Here is a 12,987-nt window from a genome sequence, read left to right on the forward strand (position 1 = left end):
GGCTGGAGGAGCAATAGGGAGCTCCAGACTGAGGCTCCTGATACAACAGGCTGGGAAGGTGCTAGGCCTATAGGGAAGTAGCCCAGGAAAATAGGCAGCAGGAGTTGGAGGAGCAGCAGCATGTGGCTGCTGGCTATAGGGTCCTTGGGTTGTGGCCTGGAATAGCTTGTGGGCCCTCCCCCCCCCCCTTCTCCCTCACTTGCCACAGAGGGTGTGGCCAGTTTTTGGACTGCAGTCTCGCCCTTGAGGTGAGGGGCTAGACTGAGAGCTGCAGGAAGCCACAGTGGCAAGTAGAGGACTAGACACAGCCAGTTCCCCCAGAAAGGGGGAGAAAGTGAAGTGGGGCACAGTCGGAGGGCTGTGCCCAGAAGATGATGCTGTGGTCTGGGGTGTGATGTGGGTCTTAGAGGTGGAGCAGAAGTGATGGCGGTGAGACACCACTAGAGGAAGGTGCACTGGCAATCAAGAGCTAATTTCCCCGCACGGCCAGCAGGAGGTGGTGAGTCACATCCCATCACATGGACTTTAGGTACCCAGATATCTCTTGGAAAAGTAATACTACAAAATATAAAATGTCCAATAACAATTTGTTTCAGAAAGTGGAGGCTGTAGCCAAGGTGATGGCAATTTTAGATTTTATTCTTTGTAATAGGAAGGAATTGGTTGCAAATCTGATGGCAACTTGAGTGAAAGTGATCAGGAAATGACAGCGGCAACAGAATAAAGATAATGAATTTAAAAAAGACTTAACTCAGAACTGAAATGTAACGTCTGATGGGAAGAAAATCTAAGGGAAAAAGGAGTTCAGGGGAGCTGTGAGCTTCTCAAAAAGATATTAAAGGCACAAGAGCAAACTATTCTGAGGTGAAGGAAAGACAGGAAGAATAGTAAGAGGTCGATATACCACCATCAGCTCTGTATTTGTCTGAAAAAGAGGGAGGACAAAAATTGCAAAGCAAAAATACAAAATAGCACAAACATGTAGGGACAAAATCAAAGTTACACCTCACAAGGGACATAAAAGGAAATAAGAGGTTATTTAAATACGTTAGGAGCAAGTAAAAGATTAAAAGTGAAGGGGCACTACTTAAGAGGGGAAGGAGAGCTAATAAGGGATTACATCAAGAAGGCTGAGATGTTTAATGCCTATTTTGGCATCAGTCTTCTATTCTGTATCAGTCTTCACTAAAAAGGTTAATAGTAACCAGATACTTACAACAAATAAGTATTCACCCACGAAAGCTCATGCTCCAAAACATCTGTTAGTCTATCAGGTGCCACAGGACTCTTTGCTGCTTTTATAGATCCAGACTAACCCGGCTACCCCTCTGATACTTAACAAATAATATGAAGGGGGAAGGCATGCAAGCCAAAATAGAAGAGCCAGTTAAAGAATATCCAGATAAGTAGATGTCATCTAGTCAGTAGTGCCTGATGAAATTGATCTGTGGCCTTGTCTACTCTACCGCTTAAGTTGACGTAAGTTATGTCACTCAGGGGTGCAAAAAAACTCACCCCCCAAGCGACATCACTTACATCAACTTACTGTGGTGTCTATACCATGCTATGTCAGCAGGAGATACTCTCCCATTGACAGCTTCCGCCTCTCATTGCAGTGGAATTATTACATCAACCTTGGAGCACTCTCTCATTGACCCATTGAGTCTTCACCAGATCCACTAAATTGACACCACTGTATCAATTGCAGCAGTGCTGATTTTGCCATGTAACAAAGACAAACCCTTAGAGTACTTCGGGAACTAGCTGAAGCAACACTGGAACCATCTGTGTACATCTTTGAGAACTCATGGAAGAGAGGTGAGGTCCCAGAGGACTGGAGAAGGCAAACATAGTAGCTATCTCCAAAAAGGAAAACAAACAAAGAGGACCTAGGCCATTATGGACCAGTCAGCTTAACTTCAATACCTGGAAAGATACCAGAACCAATTATTAAACGATCAATTTGTAAGCTCCTAGAGGACAATAGGGTTATAAGGATTAGCCAGCATGGATTTGTCAGGTGCAAATAATGCCAAACCAAGGTAATTTCCTTCTTAGACAAGGTTACTGGCCTAAGGGATAGGAGATAAGCTGCACATGTGACATCTTGATTTTTAGTAAAGCTTTCAATATAGCTCCTAAGAATGTCACATGGGACAAACTATGGAAATGTGGTCTAGATGAAGTTAGTAAAACGTGAGTGCATAACTGGTTGAAAGATCGTACTCAAAGAATAGTTACCAATGGTTCGCTGTCAGACTGGAAGGATGTATCTATTGAGGCCTGGCAAGGGTCTGTCTGGATCCAGTAATATTAAATATTTTCATTAATGACTTGGATAATGGAGTGGAGAATATGCTTATAAAAGCTGTGGATGACACCAAGCTGGGAGGGGCTGTTAGGTTTTTGGAAGGCAGGATTAGAATTCAAAATGACCTTGAGAAATTGGAGAATTGGTCTGAGACCCTGGATTTTTTGTCTTCTTCTGCAGTGTGTGGCACTGATCACTTGATGGTTTGAACTAGAGTAAATGATGGACTACTGTAATTTAAAAGTCTTTAGATCAAGATTTGAGGACTTCAGTAACTCACATCATAGCATATACAGGAAGGAATAGGTGAGGTTCTGTGCCCTGTGATGTGCAGGAGTTCAGATGAGATGATCATGATAATCCCTTCTGGCCTTAAAGTCTATGATTTTAAAGATGAGGGCAACTGTAGTCTTCACTGTTTTAATACAAATTCGATGCTGTCCTCAGGTAAGGATACCCTCAGACTTTAAAACTGAAAATCTAGTGTTTTCATTCATTTGATTTAATGGACAAGTCACTTACCCCTTTTAAGTGGGTACATCATGAGTCACTCAGGCATGAAGCAAAATGACTTTCTAAATATTTACTGAATCACTTAAAAATGACAGTGACTGGAAGCCAGATCCAAGTGCAGGTCAAATCCTCCCATTTACCCCCTCCTTTTGTCCACTTTATCTAGAATCTGTAAGGGATGGGGGAAACTGACTAGAATGTAAGTGTTCTAGAAAAGAATGATGTGACCAAGAGCCAGCTAGCTATGGTAGGGGAGAATGGAATATTAAATTGCTTGAAACAGTAGATGGTTAAAGTGGGCATCAAGGACAGCAGGATCAGATAAAGGTGTGGGTGGCATGTTGGTGACTATGATGTACTGCTATCAAAACATTACTCAACTTTTGTTTAGTGTGATTGTTTCTCTCCAGCTTCCCGTGGCCAAGGGTCCACATCACAACATGACACCATCACATCTGACACAACATGGCAGACCCACTGACAGCTTTAGCTGAGGTGTCAAGGTCTGAAAGCATCTTAGAGACTGAATTCTCCTCTTACTTCTATAAGCTGTTCCTCCATGATGGGAATGATGCACAGTGATAGTGCAGTGCAAGAAAACGTGCATTGCTACTAGCCTGTAATATACTACCAGTTGCACAAAAGGGATAATGTAGTACTCGAGAGACTACTTAATGTCAACAGGCTGACTTACAGAAGTGGAAATCTTCAAGGAGGAATTAGTCATTAGTATAACAGCAGATAAGCTCACCACCCTTAATCAAATAGCTTGTCAATGCAATGATAGCTCAGATCTCCTGCACCAACCCTATCTTTCTGAAAGTATCTCAAACTGGCGGGGTATGTGTGCTGAGCTTTATGCTCTTAGCATGGCTTGCCTCTGGCCAGTCATTTTCTGAACAAACGTAAGTACAACTATTTGTAGTGTCTGATGTCTTTTCATGCTCTTCGCTTTACCCTGGTTTAGAACTCTCCAGTAATAGTAATGAAGTAAGTTCAGCTCTGAAAATTCTCAAAGGTTCTGTAAATAGCTTTCTAGGATCAACCCCCAGAGCCAGTATACTGTAATCTGTGTAAAGCCCTGAGTCGGCTCAGAACTACCAACCTTAAACACCACCCTCCCTCAAGCAGTGATCCAAATCAAATTTTGGATCAGTATTTGCTGTTTCAGTCATACAGCCTTAAGTGCACACCTGATGAATGCAGAAACATTTGCTCACCTTTAATGTGGAGGCCAAGCTGACCATGTGTTCATTCAAGGTGCTCTCCGACTCCTTGTAAGTCAGGCAGGTAAACTGATATTCTTCTGGATCAAAGGCATCTGCTCCCTGCTGCTCCACATCGTTAGCTACCCCAATATAATAATCCTCGATATCCCCAGGATCCTCATCCTCTTCCTCCTCCTCGCAGTTAGGGTCATAATCCTCTTCATTGCTGTCAGAGCCCTGGCTGTTCATGTCCACAGACATCTTAGTGTCCTGCCAAACTGTGGACCAGGAAAGCAACCACAGCTTCTCTTTCTCCGCCACCCTTTATCACTCCTTTGAATTCATCTGACTTCTGTCTCCTAAATGGGGGAGGAAAAATATTGTTTTTTCTTGTGCCTAAGAAATTGTAACAGAATATTTCAGTACCATGCAGATGATCAAACAGTCAGAAATGCACTGACCTGATGTTGAGCTAGAGAGCAACATTCTATCATGAAGGTCCCTGACTAGAGATCAGCTCTGACTTCTGCACCTGCAAAACCTGGGCACATCTCACTAGTGTGGTTCTCAACCAGGGCTTACTGCACTGTTTCCTAGCGCTTCTACCAGGACTTAAAGATGTCTTGTCATCCGGAAATTGCTGTATAACTTCTACCATACAGTTTGGTCAGGGATGTAACTAGATAATATCTAGTACGTCACATCTTCAAAATACTTCAGCTATTTCTTACACCCTTCACGTAAGGTAGTTTAGGCACATATGGGAAATGGGTTGTCACAGCAATTCAGTGGAGAACCCAGGAGCCCATGCTCAGCCCATGCTGCCTCTAGAGCACAGAATTTAACTGGCAGCTCAGAATGAGGATGGGGAGAGAATCCTAGAGCTCTGAGCTGCACCCAAAGCAGTGGCTCAGAAAGGCAAGAGCTCCTCAGTATGTTCCCTTACTTGGAATCTGGCAGACATGTCTTGGCTTACACTTGCCTGGGGCCTTATATCCAAAGAGGAGAACTACAGAAACTAGTCCATTTTCTTGATATTCTCAGTAAAAAATGAATGTTTAGCTACTAAAATTACACAAGGATCAACATAGCAAAATTATGCTTTACGTTTTCATTGCTGTTGGCAAAGTAGTCAATTTTATCTTAGTTACCTGTCTTGCACAACTTCTACTCAAGTCACCAATATAATGACCACAACGTATTCGTCATAAAAGAGTCATTAGACAGCACAAGCTGATAAATCCTTGAGTTATGAGTATCTCTGTAATAAAACAATCACAAGCTAGGATCTAATCAAGTTAGTTTTGTCTCAAGAGGGTCTGTATTAAATACAAAAAATAAAAGCTGGAATACACTGTCACTGAGTTTTACACGCAAAAGATTTAAAAATTTCAAAGTTACTTCCCATGGGAAGTATAAATTGGGCCCTTGCATATATGTGGTATGTTGAATTGCTGTTAACTTTAATCTTTTAATATATATGTGCAATTTGGCAAGTTACTGTTGCTGTGGGAACCAGAACACTGAATTTCCTGACTTTAGTGCATGGACAACCTCAACCAGAGGACTTCATTATTTCCCTGACTCTTTGTCTCTTGATTTAAACACAGTTGTTAGGTGCTCTAAGTCATTCAGGAGCCAACTTAATGTACAATTATTCTGAGGCACTGCAGTCATTTCAGCAGATTTAAACCTTCTCCTATAGGAGAGGATGAGAATTGGAAGCTAGTCACATTAGACTGCTAAATTCTGTTCTCCGTACCCATAACATACGTCATGATTTCTTGACTTATTTGCAATGTGTCACATCCACTTTTTTTATATCATTCAGTTTCCTCTAAAACCAAAGGAGTGGAGAGTCGGGATTATGGAGAGAACATTTAGGTTTTGGTATAACTTTATTTTGCCAAATTACATGGAACTCTGAGTAATAGTCTTCAGCGAACGATGTTCCTATACCATAACATTGATACTGTAGTGATGAGCACTATAGAAACACCAATAAAACACGTTACTCAAGTTGCCATAGACAAATATTCACCTTTTCTGCCAGATGAAAAGGACACCAAATCCAAGTAATTAAGTTACATCACTGAGAAATTATCCACACAACAGATTCTAAAAGCAGGTCTTCTAATGCCATATGAAACCCCTTAGGTACAAGAGAGTCCTCAGGCTTCCCCAAATGGAAACATTTAGAAATTAAGGGAAGGAGACAAATGGGCTTTAAGGAAAATATCTGGAAAAGCTGATGTATTTGGTAAGTATGTTTTAAGTGCAGCTAATGTCTCTCTTATTGGGTTTCCAAGCAAAGATTCCTCACTACTATATTTCATAATCAGTGCTGAGTTCTGCTTTTGCCAAGTCCAAAGCAAATATATACTTTTGCGTGTTTTTTTTAATATATATACACGCGCGCACGCACACACACACACACTGTTTTGAGCCTCTCCATGAAAAGGTTAGTCACAGATTAAGGCTAGAAGGGACCATTATGATAATCTGATCCCCTGCAACAAGGCAAGCCATAGAACCTCACTCAGTAATTCCTGCACAGAGCCTGTACATTCTGTTTGAGTGAAGCACATTTGTCTAAAAGATATGCTAGTCTCCAGGAATTTAGAACCACCTGAGGGTAGTCCTTAATAATCACCCATACAAAGTCTTCAAGAATCTAATGGTTATGCCAGTTTTATCTAGCAGATCTCATAGATCACTCAGGACAGACATACATTATTAGTTAGGAAAGCATTCAATCCTACCCAAGGAGTCATGCTCATCCTGCGGAGAAAGACGAGCTACATTTAAATTGATCCATTTACTCCTTCAATGTACAGGGGATTCACACTGATGCCGTGGGATGTTTTGGGAGCAGAATATGGGCCTTATGTAACAACTAAACAGTTGTGTTCCACTCAGGGGAGAATGCAAGGCTTTTAGGAGTGGTGATATTTCTGTCCTTCTGGGAGATTTGCCTATGCAACTTCCCTATTTGCATTTACAACCGCAGCACCTGCATGTACAAATCAAGAACATAATAATATGTCTGAGTGATTTGACACTGGACTAATATAGATTTTGGAATTCACACCTCTTAAAGCCATTTCAAACTAAGACAGTCATACATCAGTTCACTTTCATTAGATTTTCTATTCAAGGATGTCAAACTTTAAAAAAAAACAAAACTTGCATTTTGCAGATTCTGAACCTGTCATGGACCCAAACATTTACATCAAGTAGATAGCATCCAGTCAGTAGGCCAAGAGTATGTCACTCCTGTCACATCTGTGGGAAAGGATTCCCCTTCAGCATGCCTGCTGAAGTTAGAGTGCCACATGTGGAGGACAGAAATCATTACCAAATTAAACAGAATCCTTCCAGACCTAATTTCATTTAACAGCACTACAACAGAGATACACAAAAAGCCTATAGTAAGTTGCACTTAAAATTTCCCCATTTTCAAATTACCCTATATAATGGTACACAGCCCACAATTTTATCTGAGAATCCCACTAAAGCTTTTCTTAAGAATCAGTGTATTGTGCTCCTCTCTATGTCCCTTGGAGTACCACTACCATCTAGCACACAGGTGGGAGAAGGCTATATTCCCAGCTGGGCAGGGGGTGGGAGCGGGCACCCCGCAGCCCCCGGCGAGAGCAATCTCTGGGGAGGGGGCACCACACAGTCCCCCCTCCCCTCCTCGGCAGGAGCAGTCTCTGGGAAGGGGGCACCTCGCAGCCCCCCCCGGAGGGAACAGTCTCTGGGGAGGGGGCACCCCGCAGCCCCCCCGGGGGGGAGCAGTCTCTGGGGAGGGGGCACCACACAGTCCCCCCTCCCCTCCTCGGCAGGAGCAGTCTCTGGGAAGGGGGTACCCCGCAGCCCCTCGGGAGGAACAGTCTCTGGGGAGGGGGCACCCCGCAGCCCCCCCCGGGGGAGCAGTCTCTGGGGAGGGGGCACCCCGCAGCCGGGTGGGGGGGAGCAGTCTCTGGGGAGGGGGCACCCGGCAGCCGGGTGGGGGGGAGCAGTCTCTGGGGAGGGGGTACCCCGCAGCCCCTCGGGGGGAACAGTCTCTGGGGAGGGGGCACCCCGCAGCCCCCCCCGGGGGGAGCAGTCTCTGGGGAGGGGGCACCCCGCAGCCGGGTGGGGGGAGCAGTCTCTGGGGAGGGGGCACCCCGCAGCCCCCCCGGGGGGAGCAGTCTCTGGGGAGGGGGCACCCCGCAGCCCCCCCCGGGGGGAGCAGTCTCTGGGGAGGGGGCACCCGGCAGCCGGGTGGGGGGGAGCAGTCTCTGGGGAGGGGGCACCCCGCAGCCCCCCCGGGGGGAGCAGTCTCTGGGGAGGGGGCACCCGGCAGCCGGGTGGCGGGGAGCAGTCTCTGGGAAGGGGGCACCCCGCAGCCCCCCCCGGGGGGGAGCAGTCTCTGGGAAGGGGGCACCCCGCAGCCCCCCCGGGGGGGAGCAGTCTCTGGGGAGGGGGCACCCGGCAGCCGGGTGGCGGGGAGCAGTCTCTGGGAAGGGGGCACCCCGCAGCCCCCCCCGGGGGGGAGCAGTCTCTGGGAAGGGGGCACCCCGCAGCCCCCCCCGGGGGGGAGCAGTCTCTGGGAAGGGGGCACCCCGCAGCCCCCCCGGGGGGGAGCAGTCTCTGGGAAGGGGGCACCCCGCAGCCCCCCCCGGGGGGGAGCAGTCTCTGGGGAGGGGGCACCCCGCAGCCCCCCCCGGGGGGGAGCAGTCTCTGGGGAGGGGGCACCCGGCAGCCGGGTGGGGGGAGCAGTCTCTGGGAAGGGGGCACCCCGCAGCCCCCCCGGGGGGGAGCAGTCTCTGGGAAGGGGGCACCCGGCAGCCGGGTGGGGGGAGCAGTCTCTGGGGAGGGGGCACCCCGCAGCCCCCCCGGGGGGAGCAGTCTCTGGGGAGGGGGCACCCGGCAGCCGGGTGGCGGGGAGCAGTCTCTGGGAAGGGGGCACCCCGCAGCCCCCCCCGGGGGGAGCAGTCTCTGGGAAGGGGGCACCCCGCAGCCCCCCCCGGGGGGGAGCAGTCTCTGGGAAGGGGGCACCCCGCAGCCCCCCCGGGGGGGAGCAGTCTCTGGGAAGGGGGCACCCCGCAGCCCCCCCCGGGGGGGAGCAGTCTCTGGGGAGGGGGCACCCGGCAGCCGGGTGGGGGGAGCAGTCTCTGGGAAGGGGGCACCCCGCAGCCCCCCCGGGGGGGAGCAGTCTCTGGGGAGGGGGCACCCCGCAGCCCCCCCGGGGGCAGCCCCCGCCGCAGTGGCTCCGTGCCGGGCTCGGGGGGAGCGGTGGGACACGACCCAGGCCCAGGCCCAGGCCCAGGCCCTGCCCCCGCGGCCGCGAGGAGCTGCCCGTCTCCAACAAGGCCCGGCGTCCCTCCGACTTACCGGGGCCGCGGGGGGACCGCCGGGAAGGGGGCTCAGCTTCCCCCCGGGCTCCTCCTGCCGGGCCGCTACTGCCTGCGCACCGGAAGTGCTGGCGTCCGGCAGAACGTCATTTCCGGCGGCGCGGGGGGAGGCCCGGGATTCGGAGAAGGTAACGTGACCGCGGCGGGAGTCCGGGCTGAGGCCCCCGGAAGGCGGCGGCGGCGGCGGGGCCCCCAGCGGGCTGTGCCCGGCCCCCGCCGCCCTGGGCACTGCGCCGCTCAGCGCCGGCGGGCCCAGCCCGCGGGGGAGGGGAGCCAGTCCTGGCGCATCCGCCCTGATCCCGGGGGGCTCGTTTCAGACGTGCTGCTGATCTGCCCTCTGAACCCCCCGCCCCCGGGCACGGGCCCTCACCGCACCTCGGCTTGGTGCAGGAGCCGCTTCGCCGCGCCAGTGCCTCCAGCCCCCGCCTGCCAGCAGAAGGCCTGTGTCCCAGTTCGTCCGCCGGTCTCACTGCTCTTCTCCAGACTCTTTCCAGTTATCAGCATCGGAACTGGACACCTATCCTAGCAGGAGTCACACCACTGCCAAATACGGAGGAGATATAACCTCCCTACTCAAGATTCCCATTTATACATCCAAGGAGTGCATTAGCCATTTTGGGAGTTCACTTTTACATGATTATCCATCATGATCCCCAGATGTTATTCAGAGACACTGCTTCCCCGGATGGAGTCCCTCAGTCCATAAGTATGGCCAACATTCTGTGTTCTTAGATATGTTTGTTTGGTCAAAATAGCACAAATATTCTATGCTTATGTCCAGCTTACCAAGCAATGCAGATCGCTCTTTAACAGGGACCTGTCCTCTTCATTATCCATTTGTGTGTTATCTGCAAACTTTACAGTGATGGTTTTATATTTCCTTCCAGGTCATTAATAAAAATGTTTAATAGCAAAGGACCAAAAACTTGTTCCTTAGAAATACACCTACTCAATGATGATTCCTCATTTACCATTATATTTTGACACCTATCAGTTAGACAGTTTTTAATCTAACTAATGTGTGCCATGTCAACTTTATGTCATTCTAGTTTTTTAATCAACATGTCTTGCGGCACCACATCAGATGCCTTCCAGAAGTGGAAGTATATTTCATCAATGCTATTATCCTTATCAACAAAACTTGTAACTGCATTTAAAAAAATGTCATCCAGTTAATTTGACAGGATCTGTTTTCCATAAACTACCTACCCTTCTGTAATTATTAATCCAATCCTGTATCAGTTGTTTTATTATTCTTCCTGTGAGCAATGTCAGGCTGACAGGCCTATAATTACTCTGGTCATCCCATTTGTTCTTTTTATAAATTGGCACAACACTAGCATTCTTCTAGTCCTCTGGAACTTTCCTGTTGTTCCAAGACATATTGAAAATCAACATGAATGGTCCAACAAGCTCATCAGCCAGCTCTTTCAAAGCTTCTTGATGTAAGTTATCTAAACCTGCAGATTTTAAAATGTCTAATTTTAACAGCTTCTGTTAATATCCTCCTGAGTTGCTATTGCAATGGAATTTCATTGTCGCTGTATGATATGCTTACATAATCTGTTTTTTGCTAAATACAAAACAAATATTTACTATTTCTGCTTTTTCTGCATTATTACTAACAGTTCTAACGTTTCCATTTAGTAATGGACCAGTACCATTGTTAGGATTCTGTTTGTTCCTAATACACTTTCAGAATGCCTTCTTATTGTCTTTAACTTTGCTGGCCATATGTTTCTTCTATGTTTGTCCTTTTGCTTCCCTTAAGAATTGTAGAAAATTAGTATCTTCTGATTTTTATTTATTGCAATCAACTTCCCCGCTCTTCCATTGCATTGATGTGGCTTTGTTCTCTCCTTACATAGATTCCATGAGGTTATAATTAATCTTCCTTTTCACTGATGGCTTTCACTTCCTTAGTCCTTCAGTGTGCAGTCTTAAGATGCTAGGAGAAGATCAGGAGAGAGGCTACAGTGCCCTCATGTTTTCTAACTTTGGCCCCGATAAGGCTTGTTCATGTTCATGGACAATCAAACTGTAGCACTGATCAGAAATGCTTTTTCCCAGCTTTTGACTTTGCCCTTTCTTCTCAGGTACAGACTTGACCACAGGGAGCTAAGCTTTTGATGTATAGCATAAATAACATTCATAAGCAGGAATCAAACCTGGGACATTCAACACTGAAAAGGAGTGCTTGAATGAGAGCTTACTGATAGCAAACACTCCTCTAACTCAAGTGGTACGTGGCAGAGCCTTATTCTTGCTAGGGCCAGCTGCTGGAGTGAGACAAGATCACACACTAGGCCAGTGAATCACACTTTTATCACTCCTAGACTGAATTATTGCGATTACTTTGGGCTAATCCTGAAGGCAATTCAGAAACTATAACCAGCAGCCTTCCAGCTAGGTAGGACAGACTAACATCAGCACATCACACCCATCTGTTGTACTCTATCTTGTCGTCATATCCAATAGTGGGATATCATCACAGAAAGAACGGCTTTGTTTTGCACTGTGTCACAGCAGTTGCATTCTATAAAGACCTTCTGGTTGCCTCTATGGGATGAGGGAGACTAGGCAGCAGGGGCAGGAGGGGAAGTGACTGAACATGTGTATCAGGGCCTTTCAGATTTATTAGAGAGTAACAGTCTCTGAAAAAGTTCACTTTTCCAACTTGGCCTTGTCGACACTTGGAAAATTATTACAGTAGAACCTCAAAAATATAAACGCCAGAATTACAGACTGACTGGTCAACAGGACACCATGTGAAACCAGGAGTAATCAATCAGACAGCAGCGGAGACCCCCAAAAAAAGCAAATACGTACTGTGCCTTAATTGCATCTTAAAGGTAGGCACATCTGGGCTGCCTGTCCCCACCCCCACACACTGGGCCCCCACTGACAGCTAGGTGTTGAAGATGCTGAGATTCTCAGGCAAAGCTGTGAGCCCTGTGCAGAAACTGCATTGGTGTCTGCACTGCTTTCCTGTAAGACACTGGTGCTGTTTTCACATGCAGCCCTCTCTTGGCTGGGGGTGAGGTCACTGGTGCTGTTTTCACACATACACCCCACTGGGAGGGGGCACTGTTTTCACCACCACCAGCCCTTGGTGGGGAGGGGGACAAGCTAGTTCAGAAAGAAGCTGTCTGCAAGGAAGCTGCCTAGCTGCCTCTGGAACCTGGCCCAGAGGGTGAACTGCTGGAGCCGGAGCTTTGTTTTGTTCAGAGTTATGGACAACCTCCACTCCCGAGGGGGCTGTAACTCTGAGGTTCTGCTGTACCCATTGTTCAGCGGTGAGTCAGCCATGCTTTACTTGCATCGGTGTAAGTACTGGGGTTTAATTACAGTGCCAGGAAAAGCCAGTGGTAAAAACACTTCCGCCTTGTCTGCATTAGTGGGTGCATCACTGCTCCAAACCAGAAACAAATTTTCCTCTCTGAGGGCAAGAGCTACATGGTATCAGCTGCCTCAGGAACAGTGGTTTCCTAAAACCGTATCAGGAAAATTGAATAGCAGCTAGGCCATAGCCCTACTCAGAGCCCCTCGCACC

The 12,987-nt window shown here is 48.1% G+C and overlaps 1 protein-coding gene across 3 annotated transcripts in view; it reads right to left on the minus strand.

Annotated features, from left to right (window-relative positions):
* Window positions 1-9,507, minus strand: part of ARIH2 (ariadne RBR E3 ubiquitin protein ligase 2) — a 49,756-nt gene extending 40,249 nt beyond the window's left edge. Inside the window, exons 1-3 of one of the 3 annotated variants that reach the window (XM_050957475.1) lie at window positions 9,415-9,475; window positions 7,264-7,349; window positions 4,045-4,391 (exon numbers count right to left, since the gene is read on the minus strand). In XM_050957475.1, the coding sequence (XP_050813432.1) occupies window positions 4,045-4,293 (249 nt within the window). In that variant the 5' untranslated portion in view covers window positions 4,294-4,391; window positions 7,264-7,349; window positions 9,415-9,475. Of the gene's footprint in view, window positions 1-4,044; window positions 4,392-7,263; window positions 7,350-9,414 lie in introns of all 3 variants that reach the window. The other 2 variants (XM_050957473.1, XM_050957474.1) reach the window with 2 other exon arrangements.
* Window positions 9,508-12,987: the final 3,480 nt, after the last annotated feature.

The sequence above is a fragment of the Gopherus flavomarginatus genome, chromosome 6, assembly GCF_025201925.1.
Source record: "Gopherus flavomarginatus isolate rGopFla2 chromosome 6, rGopFla2.mat.asm, whole genome shotgun sequence".
NCBI classification, from domain to species: Eukaryota; Metazoa; Chordata; order Testudines; family Testudinidae; genus Gopherus; species Gopherus flavomarginatus.